The following is a 22412-nucleotide window of genomic DNA, read 5'->3' as shown; positions in this document are numbered from 1 at the left end:
GGAATGGAATAAATAGAACCTCATCAAAACCCATGTTTGATACCTTGTCACCGATTCCAGCCATTATGATTATATCTCCGCCCACCAGCCTCCTCTGACTGCCGTATTATCTTTATGAAAAATCCAACACAATTGACGTTTCATTGAGAAATACCATTGCCAGATGTGTCCCTTGCTTCTTCAGGGAGAAGTATTGTTAACAGGCCAGTATGTCTCTGAATCCTTGCTGAATTCAGTAGAAGATAGCATGCTGTTTAATGCACTTACTATACAACTCAATCACAGCTAAATGTACCATCAAGTTATTACAGATAAATGCTTGACTGAAGCATTTATGAACATTGTGACGGTTCTAATCAGTTCCCGAAAAGACACAGGTGACTCATTTCACATGGTGCTTAAAGGTTTATTATGAACAAGCCAATTTGTTTAATTTTGTGCTGTGAAGATTGTACATATCTAAAGGGGATTTTCAAATCCTTTCATCCATTTTGAGCTGGCAAATGAGTGATTCATTGCGTGCCCATGGTTACAGGATTACTCCTTCTACTGGAGATGCAATTGACACAGTTTTGTCCCGAGTCCTATTGTGGGACATTGCATTAGCTTTTCATAGAACCCTGTTGTGATTTTAAATTGCATTCTCAATTGCAACGCAGGCCTCAAGATTGAGGAATGTGATGGATTGCAGAAATGAAAACAAAAGTTCTTATTATCTTCATTATCTACCTGGAAATAGACATAAAATGTAATAGGACTGGGAAAACTGTGGCAGGCATCATCAGTTTGTGTGCTAGTGTCATGCTTGAAGTTTGCCAGTATAAAAAGTTTGTTTCACATGACTATGGATAGACCAGTAAACTTCAACATCCCCGTGATGTAACACAGTTGCGAAATAATGAGGTAAGCGTGATCTGCACCTTTCAACTACTATTCCACCCCAGAATGCATTGCTGACCATTTAGTATACATTATGATCCATACTGACATGTGACTTGGTATCAATTTCTGAGTGTGAATCAAAACCACAAGCCTGGTGTTCGAAGCGTCACTCTCTAACCAACAGACCCTCATTTTATTAGCTCCAATATTTTAATACATACTGTACACTGTAAGGGTTGTTGAAACTTGGGGGGGGGGGGAGAAGTTATCCAGCTCAGGAAATCAATTTGAGTAAAAAACAACCACGCAATGTTATGTAGTTCAATTATAACACATGGTACAACCTGAATAACTAAGTGAAGCGGTTTTGGGATTTTTTTCACATCACACAGCATTGTTGTGTTTGTGTTGCAGCAGCAGATGAGGGGGAGTATACAGAGGTTTGCTCAGCACCTCGGGGAGAGACTGGCACTGCCCAGGGATGACAGTGATGCAGGGTGGCAGGTGACAGTGGAAGCGAGAGTGACAGGGGGGCATGGGGGGGTCATGCTGCTATTCCTCAGTGGTGGGAAGACAGTCTGCCACCCACAGCCTGGAAGCTGGACAGAAGCTTAGTCATGCAATATGTTGCCAGTTGAGTCGCCTGCCAGTGTGTGTGTGTGTGTGTGTGTGTGTGTGTGTGTGTGTGTTATGGGTGGGATTTTGTTTGTGTCTTGGTCTGGTTGTGAGGGAGTGTGTAGTGTATTTTCTGTATGTGTGTTTGAACAGTCATTATTGTGTTGGGTGTACCTTTGCATGGGGTGATGTAAGTTTCCTTTAACAATCAGTCTTCCAGATAGATGACACAGGAACCTTGGTATAAAACTCTTTAGTAATAAAATGCAATTGCAGATATAGATTCACATACAGAATATCTCAGTAGTCTATAGTAAAGATCAATGTGGCGAAACAGGAGACAACACTCTTTATACAACCTACCGTCAATCATACCTTAACATTGTTGCATTGGATTAGATACAAAGTATCTAAGATGAGAAAAACATGTCTAGACTATCTCGGCCTTGAGCCTGTGTGACTATCAGAAGGTGCAGGCAGTTCTCAGCCTGGGAACAAAAGAGGTACAGCTCCATTTACCCAGTACTTTTCCATCATTGCTCATTGCAAGCATACAAAGGTTATCACACATATACAGTAATCATGGCATTGGTGTAGCCCCACACCTGACCCCCAGGGTAAACCACAACAATTGTGTAAACTGTCGCCATAAAACACAGAGATCCGCTCACCCGTTGCATTTTGGCGGTGTCCAGAGCTTATGACACGGCGGTTGTTCCTGGCTGTCACGGGGGTCTTGTCTCAGTGCAGCCAGCCGTGTCATACCCTTCTGTGTCCTCATACGCACGCCAACGCTCTTCTCCCGCTTCTCTCTCTCCCACACGGCTTGTTAACTGATTATTTACACAGAGTAAACATTAAGAACACCTGCTCTTTCCACGACAGACAGACCAGGCGATCCAGGTAAAAGCTATGATCCCTTATTGATGTTAAATCCACTTCAATCAGTGGAGATGAAGGAGAGAAGACAGGTGAAAGGAGGATTTTAAAGCCATGAGACAATTGAGACATGGATTGTGTATGTGTGCCATTCAGCGGGTGAATGGGCAAGACAAAGTATTTAAAGGAAAATGCATCATACAGGGATGATTTCTGTACTTTAAAAGTTACACATTTTGAAAACCTGATTGCTGATAAACAAAACATTTTGGTACTATATCAACAATGGACTAATTAAACGAATACCAAAATGTGTTTTTTTGGGGGGGGGGGGGGGGGGGGAGGGGTGTAACAACTCAATATTAGGAAGGTGTTCCAAATGTTCAGTATACTCAGTGTAACTGCCAGAGGGCCATCTGCCATGATTTCCATTCCAAAGTACACTGATGTGTTCTTATCTACAGGTGGATGTACTGGCCTGTACTTTGACGCAATAGCTTCTTCTTAAAATATAGTAGCAGTGGTAGTCTTTTTGTGAATTTAAACTGCTTTAATAAGTCTGGTTTAAGGATTTCTGCCCAGGTCTTTAAAAAGGAAATAGCTCTGCCATTTGATGTAAGCTGAGAGTTAGCTAATACTTCTCCTTTTCGAGTTGATAAAGTCATGTTCTCTTTTTTTGGGCCAGTAATGATGACTTGTTTGAACACAAATTCAACATAGCAGTTGTAAATCCTCAAATAGAATACATTATGGAAATGTTCTCAAAAGAGGAATTGACTAAAATGAGAAAATTCACTTCAAATACAGTACCAGTCAAAAGTTTGGACACCTACCTAGGTATTTCTTTATTTGGACTATTTTCTGCATTTTAGAATAATAGTGAAGACATCAAAACTATGAAATAACACATATGGAATTATGCAGTAACCAAAAAAGTGTTAAACAAATCCAAATATATTTTATATTTTACATTTTTCAAAGTAGCCATCCTTTGCCTTGATGAAAACTTTGCACACTCTTGGCATTCTCTCAACCAGCTTTGTGAGTAAGTCACCTAGAATGAATTTCAATTAACAGGTGTGCCTTGTTAAAAGTTAATTTGTGGAATTTATTTCCTTCTAAATGCGTTTGAGCCAATTAGTTGTGTTGTGACAAGGTAGGGGTGGTATACAGAAGATAGCCCTATTTGGTAACAGACCAAGTCCATATTATGGCAAGAACAGCTCAAATAAGCAAAGAGAAACGACAGTCCATGATTACTTTAAGAAATGAAGGTCAGTCAATCCGGGAAGATTTGTGCAGTCGCAAAAACCATCAAGCTCTAAGATGAAACTGGCTCTCATGAGGACCGCCACAGGAAAGGAAGAACCAGAATTACCTGTGCTGCAGATGATAAGTTCATTAGAGTTACCAGCCTCAGAATTTGCAGCCCAAATAAATGCTTCACAGAGTTCAAGTAACAGATACATCTCAAAATCAAGTGTTCAGAAGAGACTGCGTTAATCAGGCCTTCATGGTCTAATTGCTGCAAGGAAACCACTACTAAAGGACAACAATAATAAGAAGAGACTTGCTTGGGCCAAGAAACACGAGCAATGGACATTAGACCGGTGGAAATCTGTCCTTTGGTCTGATGAGTCTAAATTTGAGATTTTTGGTGTGTGGTTCCCACCGTGAAGCATGGAGGAGGTGGTGTATTGTGTAGGGATGCTTTGCTGGTGATATCAAGTGCTCACCATGTGGGAACTCCTTCTAGACTGTTGGAAAAGCATTCCAGGTGAAGCTGGTTTAGAGAATACCAAGAGTGTGCAAAGCTGTCCAAACCTTTGACTGGTACTGTACATTTGAAGTGTCATGCTTTCAAACGGTACCCTATTGTATATGCAGATGGTGCCAGGAATTTGTCTATTTTGTGATAGTGCACATTTTCCCTTCTTTGGCTCATTGCTCGCTCAGTGGGAGTGACGCGCCCAAGGGGGGGGGGGGGGGGGTACAGGACTCAACCCATTCTGAAAATAAATATGAGCTAAATCAGGTAGGTGGGTATTATGCATCAGAATAGTGATGCCAATGTAGTGCATTGAAATACATTTTATGAGCCCATATGACCCACTGATTCAATCCTAGTGCCAGTTTATACTGATTCTGAGTTGTCAGCAATTGAAAAATTGCCAAGTAGAACATTTGTTTTAACGCTTGGCACCCAGGGCCAGTACAGGATGACAGGGGACCACTTAGGTAGGTTGACTGACATCCTGCCTACCCCTAAAAATAAGTTTCAATTGAGATTCTGATTCATGCAACTGCCACTATAGGCACTAAAGATTTTGACCTTTTGGTGTAAATCACAAGTTAGCTGGTTCAAATCAAATCAAATTGTATTGGTCACATACACATATTTAGCAGAGGTTATTGCGGGTGTAGCGAAATGCTTGTGTTCCTAGCTCCAATAGTGCAGTAGTATCTAACAATTCACAACAATGCACACAAATCTAAAAGTAGAATAATGGATTTAACAAATATATAAATATTAGGACGAGCAATGTCGGAGTGGCATTGATACAGTAGAATGTAAAACAGTATATACATATGAACTGATCAAAGCAGTAAGTAAACATTATTAAAGTGACTAGGTGTTCCATTATTAAAGTGATCAGGGATTCTATGTATATAGGGCAGCAGCCTCTAAGGTGCAAGGTTGAGTAACCGGGTGGTGCCTGGCTAGTGATGGCTATTTAACAGTGATGGCCTTGAGATAGAGGCTGTTTTTCAGTCTCTCGGTCCCAGATTTGATGCACCTGTACTGACCTCGCCTTCTGGATGATAGCGGGGTGAACAGGCCCTGGTTCGAGTGGTTGATGTCCTTGAAGATCTTTTTGTCCTTCCTGTGACATCTGGTGCTGTAGTTATCCTGAAGGGCAGGCAGTGTGCCCCTGGTGATGCGTTGGGTAGACCGCACCACCCTCTGGAGAGCCCTGCGGTTGCTTGCGGTGCAGTTGCCATATCCGGCGGTGATACAGCCCGACAGGATGCCCTCAATTGTGCATCTGTAAAGGTTTGTGAGGGTTTTAGGGGCCAAGCCAAATTTCTTCAGTCTCCTGAGGTTGAAGAGGCGCTGTTGCGCCTTCTTCACCACACTGCATGTGTAGGTGGACCATTTCAGATTGTCAGTGACGTGTACACCGAAGAACTTGAAGCTTTTCACCTTCTCCACTGTGGCCCCGTCGATGTGGATATGGGCGTGCTCCCTCTGCTGTTTCTTGAAGTCCACGATTAGCACCTTCATTTTGTTGACGTTAAGGGAGAGGTTATTTTGCTGGCACCACTCCGCCAAGGCCCTCACCTCCCTGTAGGCTGTCTTGTCATTGTTGGTAATCAAGTTGGAGGCGTGCTTGGCCACACAGTCATGGGTGAACAGGGAGTACAGGAGGGGCTTGAGCACACACCCTTGTGGGGCCCCTGTGTTGAGGATCAGCAAAGTGGAGGTATTGTTTCCTAACTTGGGGGTGGCCCGTCAGGAAGTCCAAGACCCAGTTGCACAGGGCAGGGTTCAGGCCCAGGGCCCCGAGCTTAATGACGAGCTTGGAGGGTACTATGGTGTTGAAGGCTGAGTTATAGTCAATGAACAGCATTCTTACATAGGTATTCCTCTTGCCCAGATGGGATAGGGCAGTGTGCAGTGCGATGGCAATGGTTCAAGCCTAACACAAGTCCTGGGGAATATACAATCACAGGGGGTGTTTTGGACTCGTATTGTCTCACACAACCAGCAGACACATTCGGTGTCAATGATCTAGAACAAAAGCTCTGGGCAACATGCAATTCCAACCCTAGCACACGCGCACACACACACACTCCTCACTCTGACAGTTAGCTACCTGCAGCTAAAGCCCAGCTTGCTGCCTTATCCAAGTGTCACCAAAGAGAGACCCTGTGCTTGACGGCAAGCCCTAATGGTGATCACTCCCCCCATGAGGCAACATTTGGAGTTGAGAAGTAGTGAGAGTTTGTGCCTTCAGGGCAAGATGATTATACTCTGAGGAATGACTGTGTGCGAGCCAGCCTGGAATAAGCCCCAGACATGAGCTAAGTGGCTTGTCAGCTAGCTCTGGGTTTAATTTAGATTTAGGAGTCACACTTAATGTGTTTCACGGACAATCAAACACACTGAGTGTTAGGACCACTGCATGGTACTAGATTTGTGGGAAGTTGTTGCCATGGCAACCAATGTCCAGGTAGACCATTTTAGCTCATTACCGTAGTAATTTGTGAATATCTTAACAATCTAAAATTACTCTAAATCTGCTGTGCCTTATTACTTGGACTGATCTTTTTATTGATGCACTGAGTACCTGAGACTACTTCTTGAGCCGCCTCAAGAATCCAATGGTAAAAATAGATGATCCCTATGAAAGCACCTGGTTCGGCAGACCACACACAGCATAGTTTCACTACCCCAGTTTCTCCTAGCCCCAAAGCCTGGTTACATTTCCACAAGTTAATGTGAAGAATGTCACATGTAGAGGGGTCCACTACTGTAAAATAAGAACTCGAATTGACCTCAGAATCTCAGATCCTCTGTGAGACCAATGCCTGCTTTCATTTTCCAGTACACAGCACAAGCTTGGGCACACCTACTCGTTCAAGGGGTTATCTTTATTTCTACTATTTTCTACATTGTAGAATAATAATGAAGACATCAAAACTATGAAATAACACATATGGAATCATGTAGTAACCAAAAAAGTATATATAATTTATAATTTTATATTCTTCAAAGTAGCCACCCTTTGCCATGATGACAGCTTTGCACACGCTTGGCATTCTCTCAACCAGCATCTTGACGTGGAATGCATTTCAATGAACAGGTGTGCCTTGTTAAAAGTTAAATTTGTGGAATTTCTTTCCTTCCTAATGCGTTTGAGCCTATCAGTTGTGTTGTGACAAGGTAGGGGTGGTATACAGAAGATGGTCTTATTTGGTAAAAGACCAAGTCCATATAATGGTAAGAATAGCTCAAATAAGCAAAGAGAAACGACAGTCCATCATTACTTTAAGACATGAAGGTCAGGTTATGTCGATATAGGACATGTTTTACTGTGGATATAGATACTTTTGTACCTGTTTCCTCCAGCATCTTCACAAGGTCTTTTGCTGTTGTCCTGGGATTGATATGCACTTTTCGCACCAAAGTACGTTCATTTCTAGGAGACAGAACGCGTCTCCTTCCTGAGCGGTATGACGGCTGCGTGTCCCCAAGAACAAAGTGGCCTCCATCATTCTCAAATTGAAGAAGTTTGGAACCACAAGAACCACTCTTCCTAGAGCTGGCTGCCCGGCCAAACTGAGCAATCGGGGGAGAAGGGCCTTGGTTAGGGAGGTGACCAAGAACCCGATGGTCACTCTGACAGAGCTCCAGAGTTCCTCTGTAGAGACGGAAGAACCTTCCAGAAGGACAACCATCTCTGCAGCACTCAGAAGCCACTCCTCAGTAAAAAGCACATGATAGCCCGCTTGGAGTTTGTCAAAAGGCACCTAAAGGACTCTGACCATGAGAAACAAGATTCTTTGGTCTGATGAAACCAAGATGGAACACTTTGGACTGAATGCCAAACGTCACGTCTGGATGAAACCGGGCACTGCTCATCACCTGACCAATACAATCCCTATGGTGAAGCATGGTGGTGGTAGCATCATGCTGTGGGGATGTTTTTCAGCGGCAGGGACAATAGTCAGGATCGAGGGAAAGATGAACGGAGCAAAGTACAGAGAGATCCTTGACATTTCTTCTGATAACTGAATGATCCAGCTTAGTGTAGGTTGTCAAGACAGTCCCAAGCTGTTGCATTTAACAGGAGTCAACAGTATACTGTTGCATTTTTATCCCAGGCAGCTTCCCATAATTCAGTTGTGTGGCTTGATCAGACAGGTCTATTTGGCCCGTCACTCATCACTGCTGTGCTGGAAAAATGACACAGACATTTTTAGCCCAGCCTAATGCCTCTGAGCGTCACCCCATTATGTATCTGACAGGCCCTCTCTCGTCCCCCTGACTGTTTACCTGTTGTGCTCGCTCGCTGCCTCTGCGAGGAATCGATTGCGTCAACAAGAACACCGCAACTTCAGTAATATAGTCATGTCATCCACCTTCTAAAACGTCCTTTGCAAGGTTGCACAATATCCCCTATAACAATTATGATGACCCCTTGGTTATAATAAAGCCAGTGATTATGGTGTGCCACCTGAACGAATGAAAACGAGCACTATGTTTCACTTCCCTTGAAAATGGATGCCACCAGTGTCGCTAATGGTTGACAGGACCTCTATCAATTTCTCTGACCCTGCTGTGAAGGAGTGGGACACTGGAAGGGGAACAGGGTGACACATTGTCAGGCAAAGTGCTGACATGGGTGTGAATTGTGAGAGCCAATATTGATTGGCTAGCTGCGGGATCGAGACACAGAATGAGCGATGGCTGATTGGTTAGCAGTCAGTGGGAAGTGAGAGAGAGCGTGACACCATTTGTGTTTACAGACCATCTCCAAAAGCCCATTATGACCAATGGAGGGATAATGTCCATGGAGAAGAAGATATGATAAATGTAACATGCCACTGTTGTTTTGTTACACACATCGCTGCATTTGCAAGGGCACAAAATGATGTTTCCAAGTTATGACTGTGAATATGGCGATATTATTGTGATAGATTTACAGACTGTCAAGAATGGTTCCTTTGGGTCCCTAGTGCTCTGTTCTTTCACAATTAATAATACACTGAACAGTCTTGTCACTGGAAAAATGCTAATAAACTCAAAACCATTATACTCACCAGCTCATCATTTTAAGGGTCCCTTGGAGCGGTTGCTAGAATCCTTTAGTTGACACATTTACAGTACGCCATATTTGCCAGTACATTGACCACACTCTTTCTTGGTCTTTTCCAGCACTCCTGTATGCTACCATCTTCGGTAACGTGACTACCATCTTCCAGCAGATGTACGCCAACACCAACCGCTACCACGAGATGCTCAACAGCGTCCGCGACTTCCTCAAGCTCTACCAGGTGCCCAAGGGCCTCAGCGAACGCGTCATGGACTACATTGTCTCCACGTGGTCCATGTCTAGAGGCATCGATACAGACAAGGTAACGCAAACGTTGTACAAACCTTCCATACCATTTTGTTACCATCTCACAGTATGCATCTTTATTTTATGGCTAAGTTGGTCTGTGGAAGCAAAAGTTATGCATCACCATGGATATTACTGGTATGTGTTGGTGGTATTATGTTATCGTTGTTATACCATTATTTTACATTTATTATAATTATTATTATATTGATACAATTTATTAGGGATGAAATGATTTACCGATACTCAATCGGCCCCCGATTCAAATCTTTAAGATATGACTGCATCAGTCCTCGGACCCCATACCGATCCAAATGTAACATGCATTAGTCAGAAAATCGTTACGAACCGCCGATTCACCAACATTTTTTTCTCATATTACTTTCTTTTTACTTTCCAAAACGACCTCATATTTTGGGACAACTGATGTGTCCGCTCCTTCAGTGTCAAAATAAAAGCATGTAACTGTTGACAGTCATTGATCTACAAGTCATTTTGCATGCCGAACAACCCCAGGGAATATCAGTAGCGTAGTCAAACTGCACACTGTGCCCAGCTTTGTGCGCTGACCAAAGCAAGGTAGAAGGCCTGTTCCTGATCTTGCACATCTGTGTTCGAATGCTAAAATGGCTTGCGTGAAATTAGGGTTTATTAGTTGAGTGACAATGTAATTTGCTAGGTTATTGTGATCAATGCACTGTTGAAAATTGTGTTTTAACCAGAATAAAAGTAAGCTACCAGAAACATAACTCTCATCTAGATATACAGTGCCTTGCAAAAGTATTCATCCCGCACATAGTGTTTTTCCTATTTTGTTGCATTACAAACTGTAATTTTTATTTGGATTTCATGTAATGGACATACACAAAATAGTCCACTTTGGTGAAGTGAAATGAAATTCTAAAAGATTTAAAACGGAAAGGTGCTGTATTCACCCCCTTTGCTATGAAGCCCCTATTAAAGATCTGGCGCAACCAATTACCTTCAGAAGTCGCATTAGTTAAATAAAGTCCACCTGTGTGCAATCTAAGTGTCACATGATCTGTCACATGATCTCAGTATATATACATCAGTTCTGAAAGGCCCCAGAGTCTGCAACAACACTAAGCAAGAGGAACCACCAAGCTAGCGGCACCATGAAGACCAAGGAGCTCTCCAAACAGGTCAGGGACAAAATTGTGGAAAAGTACAGATCAGGGTTGGGTTATAAAAAAAATCGGAAACTTTGAACATCCCACGGAGCACCATTAAATCTATTACAAAAAAATGGAAAGACTATGGCACCTCAACAAACCTGCCAAGAGAGGGACGCCCACCAAAACTCACAGACCAGGCAAGGAGGGCATTAATCAGAGAGGCAACAAAGAGACCAAAGATAACCCTGAAGGAGCTGCAAAGCTCCACAGTGGAGATTGGAGTATCTGTCCATAGGACCACTTTAAGCCGTAGACTCCACAGAGCTGGGATTTACAGAAGAATGTCCAGAAAAAATCCATTGCTTAAAGAACAAAATAAGCAAACACTTTTGGTGATTGCCAAAAGTCATGTGGGAGGTGCTCTGGTCAGATGAGACTAAAAATAAGATTTTTGACCATCAAGGAAAATGATATGTCTGGTGCAAACCCAACACCTCACATCACCCCGAGAAAACCATCCCCAGAGCGAAGCATGGTGGTGGCAGCAACATGTTGTGGGGATATTTTTCGTTGGCAGGGACTAGGAAACGGGTCAGAAGTGAAGGAATGATGGATGGCGCTAAATACAGGGAAATTCTTGAGGGAAACCTGTTTCAGTCTTCCAGAGATTTGAGACTGGGACGGAGGTTCAGCAGGACAATGACTCTAAGCATACCGCTAAAGCAACACTTGAGTGGTTTAAGTGGAAACATGTAAATGTCTTGGAATGGCCTAGTCAAATCCCAGACCTCAATCCAATTGAGAATCTGTGGTATGACTTAAAGATTGCTGTACACCAGCGGAACCCATCCAACTTGAAGGAGCTGGAGCAGTTTTGCCTTGAAGAATGGGCAAAAATCCCAGTGGCTAGATGTACCAAGCTTATGGAGACATACGGACTTGCAGCTGTAATTGCTGCAAAAATAATTGACTTTGGGGTGGGTGAATGGTTATGCACACTCAAGTTTTCTATTTCTTGTTTGTTTCACAAAAAAATATATTTGGCATCTTCAAAGTGGTAGGCATATTGTCTAAATCAATGATACAACCCCCCCAAAAATACATTTTAATTACAGGTTGTAAGGCAACAAAATAGGAAAAATGCCAAGGGGGGTGAATACTTTCGCAAGCCACTGTACCTGCTGAGCGTGGTTTACAATAGACTTGATTTAGATTGTTCAGCAATAGTTTTGCTGCACAAAACCCATCAGCAATAGTGTGGTTGGTTTTACTTTAAACAATCAGTGTACATGGTCATTTTTAGACATACAGGTCAAAGTTCATAATTTCATAACAAGGAATCACTTTTGGGAGGTGCACTAAGCATGGCTAAAGTGGGAGGAGAAAATAAACTCACTACACTTCCAAACGGTCAAAACCATTCGATTTTGAGATGGTATGATACATGTTGATACATTTACATTACTAGCTCAAACACTTAATCTGCATAAATGACAAGTTAATTAGTGGGTGGCAATCTGATAGAGTGGTAGATGGCAAGTCTCCTTTATGGCTCAGATTAGGTGCCTACACAGTATGCACCAGGGCTGCCCAACCCTCTTCCTGGAGATCTACTGTCCTGTAGGTTTTCAGTCCAACCCTAATTTAGAATATCTGATTCAGATAGTTAAGGTCTTGTTGAGCAGCTAATTAGTAGAATTAGGGTTGGACTGTTAACCCACAGGACGGTAGATCTCCAGGAAGAGGGTTGGGCAGCCCTGGTATACACCAATAGCATAATTTCCACATGCACATGTACACATCAACTCAGACAGATCCAGCTCAGAGAAGCCCAGCTCAAGAGTTCCATCAGCAGCAGATTTGAATTTAGAATGGAAAATGAATGTGTTTATGCAAAACCTATTAGTGCATCGAATCATATCACATTGACTCATTCTCTAATTCAACCGAATCGCACCAAATTGTTTCAAACTAAAACTTAGTGTTCCTGTATCCTGTTCATGGAGCCCAGGCATCTAGATACGCGTCGAATCGTCTTGAAAGGGAATAATGCACATCCCTACAATTTATTTTTATTATTGTATTATGTCAAAAGGGAATAGATTCATACTGAACTACAAATACAATCTGATGTTCTGTCAACTACTGTCATACTTCAGCATTACCGGTCCTAATTGTCTTCTGGCTCATCCTAAATTAGAATTATTCCTGACCTGGTCCTGCAAATGCCTGTTGGGTATGACCTCTTAACATTTGACACAATAAGAGGTTCAGAGGTAATCATGTGCAATTGGCCCCCTATTTCCAGAACAGGGAGAGACATTTGCAAAGATTCACCCCTTTGAAGTTGATGTTAAAGGGATCATTCTTTTTGGGGGGAAGTTTTGGCTTATTTAAGACTTGTTAAATCCCCACACCAGTAGAAATCCACTTTTTTGAGCTGAAATACTATGGCCAGAGCTTACCCATTATGTTGCACAACGATTTAAGTCAATAAGTCATCATTTTTGTCAAAGTATGATATCTTTGGGCTTGAAGTGACAAATTCGACTGCCCATCTGTGTGAATGTGGAACTTATAGTTACAGCTGAAGTCGGAGGTTTACATACACCTTAGCCAAATACATTTCAACTCATACATTTTCACAATTCCTGACATTTAATCCTAGTAAAAAATCCCTGTCTTAGGTCAGTTAGGATCACCACTTCATTTTAAGAATGTGAAATGTCAGAATAATAGTAGAGAGAATGATTTATCTCAGCTTTTATTTCTTTCATCACATTCCCTGTGGGTCAGAAGTTTACATACATTCAATTAGTATTTGGTAGCATTGCCTTTAAATTGTTTAACTTGGGTCAAACATTTTGGGTAGCCTTCCACAAGCTTCCCACAATAAGTTGGGTGAATTTTGGCCCATTCCTCCTGACAGAGCTGGTGTAACTGAGTCAGGTTTTTAGGCCTTCTTGCTCGCACACGCTTTTTCAGTTCTGCCCAGAAATGTTCTATGGGATTGAGGTCAGGGCTTTGTGATGGCCACTACAATTCCTTGATGTTGTTGTCCTTAAGTCATTTTGCCACAACTTTGTAAGTATGCTTGGGGTCATTGTCCATTTGAAAGACCCATTTGCGACCAAGCTTTAGCTTCCTGACTGATGTCTTGAGATGTTGCTTCAATATATCCACCACATTTTCTTTCCTCATGATGCCATCTATTTTGTGAAGTGCACCAGTCCCTGCTGCAGCAAAGCACCCCCACAACATGGTGCTGCATGGTGTTCTTCGGCTTGCAAGCCTCCCCCTTTTTCCTCCAAACATAACGATGGTCATTATGGCCAAACAGTTCTATTTTTGTTTCATCAAACCAGAGGACATTTCTCCAAAAAGTACGATCTTTGTACCCTATGTGCAGTTGTAAACCGTAGTCTAGCTTTTCTATGGCGGTTTTGGAGCAGTGGCTTCTTCCTTGCTGAGCAGCCTTTCAGGTTATGTCGATATAGGACACACTTTTACTGTGGATATAGATACTTTTGTACCTGTTTCCTCCAGCATCTTCACAAGTTCCTTTGCTGTTGTTCTGGGATTGATTTGCACTTTTCGCACCAAAGTACGTTCATCTCTAGGAGACAGAACTCGTCTCCTTCCTGAGTGGTATGACGGCTGCGTGGTCCCATGGTATTTATACAAGCTGTTTAAAAGCACAGTCAACTTAGTGTATGTAAACGTCTGACCCACTGGAATTGTGATACAGTGAATTATAAGTGAAATAATCTGTCTGTAAAAGTAGACAAAGTACAAAGTAGATGTCTTAACCGACTTGCCAAAACTATCATTTGTTAACAAGAAATTTGTGGAGTGGTTGAAAAACGAGTTTTAATGACTCCAACCTAAGTGTATGTAAACGTCTGACTTCAACTGTACATGTCGTTGCGGCGTGCATGATCATGAGCAGTCATTGTCGGCTATAATTTCACTTCCCCTGTGAGCACAGGCTGACTTGGCTTTGATGTACCGCAGTCAAAGCCTGCGAGAAACCTTCCTGCCAAAGATTGCACCATGTCCATTACAATGTATAAAAACGCATATCAGCTATCTTTCAATAGTTAACCATATTACTGGGGCTTCATCTTATCATTTCATCTATTTATAAGGTGGATTTGCGGCTGCAATTTATGAACGATGCCAAAACTTTGTAGATAACAATATATGGCGAAGTCAAAGATAGGGCAGTGGTTTCCATCTGTGGCAAACTTTTCCATAAATCAATGCTTATGACAAATCCAGCTCCAGAACCAGCCATAGTGCCAGCTGGCTAATCTTTTGAATATGATGTTGTGAAAAAAATGCAATAAAATAAAATGCAACACCATAACATTAGCTAGTTAGACAAGGTTAGCAAGATAGCTAGATAAGGTTAGCATGCTAATTAGCTACACTGACAGCTATCAGTGCCCTATTTGTTGATGTTTACCAACTCCATGAGAAAATACCACAACCAATTTGTGAATATGTATAAGTAACCTTCGTCTTGCGCAGGTGTTACAGATCTGCCCCAAGGACATGCGGGCGGACATTTGCGTCCATCTTAACAGAAAGGTGTTCAAGGAGCACCCAGCCTTCAGACTCGCGAGCGACGGGTGCCTACGGGCCCTGGCCATGGAGTTCCAGACCATCCACAGTGCCCCCGGAGACCTCATCTACCACGCGGGCGAAAGCGTAGACAGCCTCTGCTTTGTGGTGTCCGGGTCCTTGGAGGTCATCCAGGACGATGAGGTTGTGGCCATATTAGGTGAGGGTTTATTTATTCTTAATTTTTAAACCTTAATTTATCCAGGAAGTGCCATTGAGGCTAGAAGACAAGAGGGAGACATGGCCCAGAGGCCATCTTTGGTATCTGTATGTATAGTCAAAATCTGACACTCGAAAACAATTGCATACTAAAATGGTGTGTTTTGTTACGACTTCTACAAATGGTGCGGTGGAGGAGTCAAACGCTGAGAGCAGGTAATATCGTACTTGAATCAATTTATTCCAATGACAGCGGAGACATGGACATGCCAACACTAGGGCGTAAGAAACCACCCGTTCAAAATACACAGGACTAAAACTGTCCGGAAAATAATGAGAAATACACTTATACACCAACACCAAAATAACAGAGAACAAGCCCGCACAAATACCCAGCGGGCCTAGTGCCCTTAAATAGCCTACAAACAAACACTAACTCAAAACAGGTGTACCCAATTAAACCCAATAAACAGAAACAAACGGAAAGGGAATCGATGGCAGCTAATAGGCCGGCGACGACGACCGCTGAGCGCCGCCCGAACAGGAAGAGGCACCATCTTCGGCGAGATTCGTGACATGTTTTCATGTCCATATTACTCTTAGTGACCTTTAAATGCATAGAGCATTGATGGACCTGGATTATTGCTCATTTGGTGAAATTGAGGTCAGAGTAAAGTGGATTGTGCTGAAAAACATTTCTTTCCTGTTTGTGTACACCTGGCTGTAAGGTATTGCATCACATTAGTATTCAAGACGACACTAGAGACTCTGATTGCTGAGATCCACCCCTTGATGTGGGTTCACATCTGCTGCTTTAAAGCGTAAACCAGCCTCATAATAGCAAATTACATCTCATTGTGTCTCTTCTTTTTAATGAAAAGTGAATAAAAGCGTTCCTATTCTATTCAATCTGTTCAGGAAGTATGCTCAAGGGCCTACATTGAGCAAACTCTATTTTTATGCAATAAGTCATTTTTTGATAAGAGCCGTGACAATATCTATGCAACCCCTTAGTTTGATTCTCGTGAGGCCGTTATTATGTGGAATGAATGTTGTGAAAATTAGCAGTGTCCAAGCAAACAGCAGTAGTCCTACCTGAAATAAACAAAATCAGCTTTGTGTGATTCTCGGGAGGTGACGTACAGATGTAGGATCTTAATTTGAGCCAGTTTGCTACAGCAGGAAATACAATATGTAACAATAAAACAAATAATAATCATTAAGATCCTACATCTGTTAGGTTTAACCACATAAGAAGTCAAATGAAGACAAAAGGACACTTTCTGAAATGACTGGGACCTTATGTGAAGAGAACTTGGTCACACTTTCATTTAAAAGGCACTGTAGGTGTACAGCAGGGTTCTCCAACCTTTTCTAGCATGAGAACGACTTTTTTTTTAAATGACATCAAAAATGGAAATGAAAAAACAACATCGCAATTTTGCGCCACCACAATATTTTTCCTTACAATATTAAATCGGACAAAAATGGATGACATAATAGCTATATTAACCATATTTTCTCATCTCATTTCAAAAGGAATTTTTTTCACAATTTTCAAAATTGTTTAAACATGTTCAAAATTAGTCCTTCCAATCAGGTGCGCTCCAGTAATCCTTGTCATGCACGCTCCTCGTGATAGAATAAATGTCTTTATTCTCTTCACAAACTGCAAATTCATCATGCATTTCCATGGCTTGACATAAGGTAATTGACCACCAGAGCCATAAAGATATTTTTGACCACTGTTTTTAACTGATACATCAAGTCAATTGATTAAGGCATCATTCTAATGTCATATATAATAATATGGTCACTTGTTTATACTGTACTTTGCTAACACTATAAAAGCAATATGAACTAGAGGAGACCATGGCATGTGCTCATCAGTTTAGATTGTGTTACTTTCGTCCCACCCGTCTCTCCTGTAACTTCTCCCGGGCTAAAACGCAAGTCTAGCTAGCATGATACTTGAAACCTATGCTGTCATTTAGTCACTAGATGGGTTAAGAAATTGACATATGTTTTGATACATTAAACACGCCCGGGTCCGTTTTTCTTCTTTATTGCCATGTTATAACCAGCAGCACACAGCAATGCTGACCATATTTAGCTTTTATGAGAGAGAGATTTGCATTCAGAAATGCAAGCTGCCTCCCTTTCGAAGGGCTGATGCAGTTTCTTCTCTCAGTAATTATTTGTCCCGTTTTCGAGAAGATCCCCTCAGAGGGAACGGATGTGGCCACTATGCAGAGTCTCCCTGTCATGACTTTGGTAAGCCGTAGGTAGACAGAGGCCTTGTTCTTCCACCAGGGGCTCCTCCAAATAGGATCGAACCTCCATTATGGCATCTGCTGAGGGATTCCTTCGTGCTGCATCCCCAGTTGCTCTCTCGTCAAACAGCATCCAAACAGCAGACGTTTGTGGCATTACTGCTGGTGCTTCTGCTCCATCTGATCCCTCTTCTTCCTGTTGCCCTGGTGCCTGAGCCAGCTGACTGCTGGGGCTGTCCCTCCCTTTTGATGGGGTTATTCTTTGAAGAGCCTCATCAATTGCTCTGGCATCAATCGCTCTGGCATCAATTGCTCTGGCACACTACTGTGTAAGTGCAGCGGTTTCTGATAGCACATGATTATATTCCATTCTGTGGAACTTTCTGTCCATTGATGAACATAGGGTGTCCATCAAACTCTGTCACATGTCCTGTGGTTACATTTGCTTCTCCCTGGTGGTTGGCTATGATTCGCTGCAGACCCTTACACAGTAGTGTCATTTTTGAGGCTGTCACATAGCTGAAAAGAGAGAACAGTAACTTATTAGTTCAGGTTCATGTTTTGTCTACTGATACTACATTCTCATCTACTGCTCATATACATATATAATACTGGATTAAATAATGATGTAGTAATAACTGCTTACTGTACCTCTCTCCACTGAACTCCCCAGTGACCTGCTCAAAGGGTTCCAGGACTCTGCACACCTCCTCCACCACCTCCCATTCCTCTTGGGTCAGAGCATCAACAGGTGCATTGACAATGGCCAGGGTAGAGATGATGGCATTCTTTGACTCAAGAAACTGCTTCAACATCTAAAATGTTGAATTCCACCTTGTAGTGCAATCTTGTTTAGGCCTCAGCTCAGGCATCCCCATCTGGCGTTGTGTAGACTTTAGTTTTTCAGCACCTACTGTGCTCCTGTGGAAGTATTCCACAGCTGCTTTCACTTTGTCCACAGTGGGCTTCATCACCTTCAGAGCATCTCTTACAATCAGGTTGATTGTGTGGGCAAGACATGGATGATGGGTCCATTTAAAAATGTTCATGGCATTGGTTATGTTAGCTGCATTGTCGCTAACACAACAGACCACTTTTTCGTCTACTTGCCATTCTCTGGCCACTCTCAACTGTTCCTCTGCCAGGTTCTCTGAGGTGTGTCTGTCGCTGAACTCAAAGCAGTCCAGAAGACAGCTAGACATAAAAAAACATCTTCAATGAAGTGGCATGTAACCGACATGTAAGAAGTGTTTACCCTTGATGTCCAGCAGTGGTAAGGCAAACTGCAGTAGCTTTTTGGACTCCTTCCCGCACTGAAGCCTGTGTGCTCTCGTACAGTTTAGGAATAAGTGATTTTGAAAGGGTTTTCCTGCTTGGAATTGTGTCCATTGGATTTAGACTGTTGCTATAATTTTTAAAACCTCTGTCCTCTGGCAATCATTTTAGCCAATGCCATATCAATTTGGCCTTGTTTTGCTACAGACATAGACTTTGGCATAAACTGGTCCAAATCAAATCAAATGTATTTATATAGCCCTTCGTACATCAGCTGATATCTCAAAGTGCTGTACAGAAACCCAGCCTAAAACCCCAAACATTAAGCAATGCAGGTGTAGAAGCACGGTGGTTAGGAAAAACTCCCTAGAAAGGCCAAAACTTAGGAAGAAACCTAGAGAGGAACCAGGCTATGTGGGGTGGCCAGTCCTCTTCTGGCTGTGCCAGGTGGAGATTATAACAGAACATGGCCAAGATGTTCAAATGTTCATAAATGACCAGCATGGTCAAATAATAATAATCACAGGCAGAACAGGTCCATAGAAGACTGTGTTTCTGTGGGTTGCGGAGTAGGCCTACTTGACTGAGTGGATACGCTGGCTCCACCACTATCACTAGCAGGCATGCTAGTTTCACGAAGCTCCACTACAGCTAGCCTCACAGTTGAGTGCACAGTTCGCATATGCCGGTGTAGGTTGTGCGTAGTACCGACTTTATATGAGATTTTGTTTTGGCAAATTCTACACTGTGCTCTAACATTGTCTACATTATTAAAATGCATCCAAATGCTACTGTGCTTCTGACTAATTTTCCAGCTGTTGTTTTCACAGCTGTCCTTCCTCTCTCTCCTCGGCTGCTAAGTGTGTGACTGTGAGTGAGTTGGCTCGGCCCTCCCTCACGCATCTTTGGTTCATTGGTTGACACTGCGTGTCTGATTAACAGGAACAACAGGTGAGGCTGTTAGTCTGAGCAGACAGTCAGAACGAATGTGTGCGCTTGAGCATTTAGGCCTATATTATTCTTTAAAAAAAAAATGGAATTAGATCATTATTTTCATTTAAATCTTTTGATTATTCATATCTTAATTAAAAAATATATTTTTATAAATAGATTCTGCTCTTATGACATGCGAGCCGGCTCCCAACGTTCACCTACAAGAGCCGGCTCTTAGAGCCGACTCGTTCGCGAACGACCCATCACTACTATAGAGTGATAGACAAACGTGCACATTAAACAGACAGACGGGTAAAATCGCTGGAAATGAATTGGAGATATTGTGTTACGTTTGGCCTTTTAAGCCTATATTGGGTAACCAGGGGTGGGATAATGTCAATGTGGCTTTGATTGGATAGTAGCTGGTGGCTTTATGTTTATAATAGGTTGCGATGGAACTTATTGCACTCATAACAGGCAGCTTTGCACTCATTTTCACTTTGCTTTCAATTTAGCTACTTGGGTCATCCCAGACTGGCTGCATAGGTTTTGTTCTATCCCAACACTACCGCACCAAATCCCAACCACAAGGGCTTGATGACTAGTTGATTAGGCAAATCAGGTATTATAGTTTTGGGCTAGGAAAAAATAGTTTCAGTTTAGGGAAGTCCCGGACCAGATTTGAAACCCCTGCTCTATTACAATTGAGTCAATGTTTTTCATCTTAGCCACCCACTATATAGGAACAAACATGCCATATTTGTGTCAACCTGTAGTGGTTGATATTATTTTCAAATGCTTGTGTGATATAAGCATTTAAAAATATATTTAAATTGCTTTAGAACCTTTTTCTTGGTTCCTTCAGACAAAGTGGGGGAGGAGAAGGGGCACTCTTGAGTCAGACCTCTGACAGATGCTGGTCCGATGATGGTTTGATAACTCATCCTTACAGAGATTAGCTGTGTCACTGTGACAGAAAAACGCTGGTAGGAAGTGGGATGATGAATTTACAATACTCTAGGGCTGCTCTCTGCATCCTTTCGGTGATTGTTTTTTCCTCCAAATCGTCAAGCTAGAAGACTGGTTATCACGATGGAGCTCATATTTACGCCAGGGATAAATATTTGGATTGCTCTCTCCCTCTAGCTGGGACTTAACCTTTAAGAAATGAGCAGGAGAATATCCCGCACTAAGAGGGTCTTCACTAGACTTTTTCACTACACTTTTTGCAGAAATACACTCAGCTACACATATAACGGAATGTAAACTTGCGAGCTTGTCACGTTTCGACTGCTACCTCCGGAGGTAGCACATGACACTCTCCCAACAGTTGCCCACCTCTAAGCACTGTAATGTAAACAGAATTGTCTCGTTGAGCCAACACTTACAGTAAAATTGTAATAGCAGTGTTTTTGAAATGTACATACATTTTCCTTCTTTTATTTTTTTATTTTTTTACACTTCTTTTATCTATTTTTTTTAACCTGAAATAGAAATTGTAGCCGTAGCTTTAAATCTCAACAGTGTTTTTTTTTTGTTGCTTTGACTGCACCGAGGTTCAGCTCTCCTGTTTCCTGCTCTAAGAGAACAACCACATGCCATTCATCAAGCATGGGCTGATTCACTCACCTGTGAGGAGAACTATCCTACTGTAGTTTGAACTAGACTTGCTGTCACTATTTAGAAGTTGAGACTGCATATGCATTTGCCTGTTGTCTTTACTTCGTGGGTTTTGTCTTACACGGTATAGTGCATTTCAGAGTTAAAGAACACCAACTACAGATACACGTGCTTGTTTGAGCATCTCAGTTTAGATTCAGTTTAACAGGTGACAAATAGATTCATATTGTAACATGCAGTGGGGAGAATTATATTGCCCCAGTCAGGAGCCCAGGCTTTCCCCATAGATGGTAGAGTTCTCGTCTCTGGACCATACAAGCTTTAGAGTGCATTCTGCTAAGGCACTTATCTCTCTCTACATCTGTCAGCTACAGTTGAAGTCGGAAGTTTACATACATTTAGGTTGGAGTCATTAAAACTCATTTTTCAGCCACTCCACAAATTTCTTGTTAACAAACTATAGTTATGGCAAGTTGGTTAGGACATCTACTTTGTGCATTAGAAGCTTCTGATAGGCTAAGTGACATCATTTGAGTTAATTGGAGGTGTACCTGTGGATGTATTTCAAGGCCTACCTTCAAACTCAGTGCCTCTTTGCTTGACATCATGTGAAAATCAGCCAAGACCTCAGAAAAAAAATTGTGGACCTCCACAAGTCTGGTTTATCCATGGGAGCAATTTCCAAACGGCTGAAGGTACCACGTTCATCTGTACAAACAATAGTACGCAAGTATAAACACCATGTGAACACGCAGCCGTAATACCACTCAGGAAGGAGATGCGTTCTGTCTCCTAGAGATGAACGTACGTTGGTGCGAAAAGTGCAAATCAATCCCGGAACAACAGCAAAGGACCTTGTGAAGATGCTGGAGGAAACAGGTACAAAG

The 22412-nt window shown here is 42.2% G+C and overlaps 1 protein-coding gene across 1 annotated transcript in view; it reads left to right on the top strand.

Annotated features, from left to right (window-relative positions):
• kcnh1b (potassium voltage-gated channel, subfamily H (eag-related), member 1b) overlaps positions 1-22412 on the top strand; it is a 56718-nt gene that overhangs the window by 13796 nt on the left and 20510 nt on the right. Inside the window, exons 9-10 of the mRNA XM_020482184.2 lie at positions 9320-9519; positions 15173-15425. Coding sequence (XP_020337773.1) covers positions 9320-9519; positions 15173-15425 — 453 coding nt within the window. The remainder of the gene's footprint in view (positions 1-9319; positions 9520-15172; positions 15426-22412) is intronic.

Source organism: Oncorhynchus kisutch, linkage group LG1 (assembly GCF_002021735.2).
Source record: "Oncorhynchus kisutch isolate 150728-3 linkage group LG1, Okis_V2, whole genome shotgun sequence".
In the NCBI taxonomy this organism is placed as follows: domain Eukaryota; kingdom Metazoa; phylum Chordata; class Actinopteri; order Salmoniformes; family Salmonidae; genus Oncorhynchus; species Oncorhynchus kisutch.
Note: the sequence above shows the minus strand (reverse complement) of the source record. Positions and strands in the feature narration are given on the sequence as shown.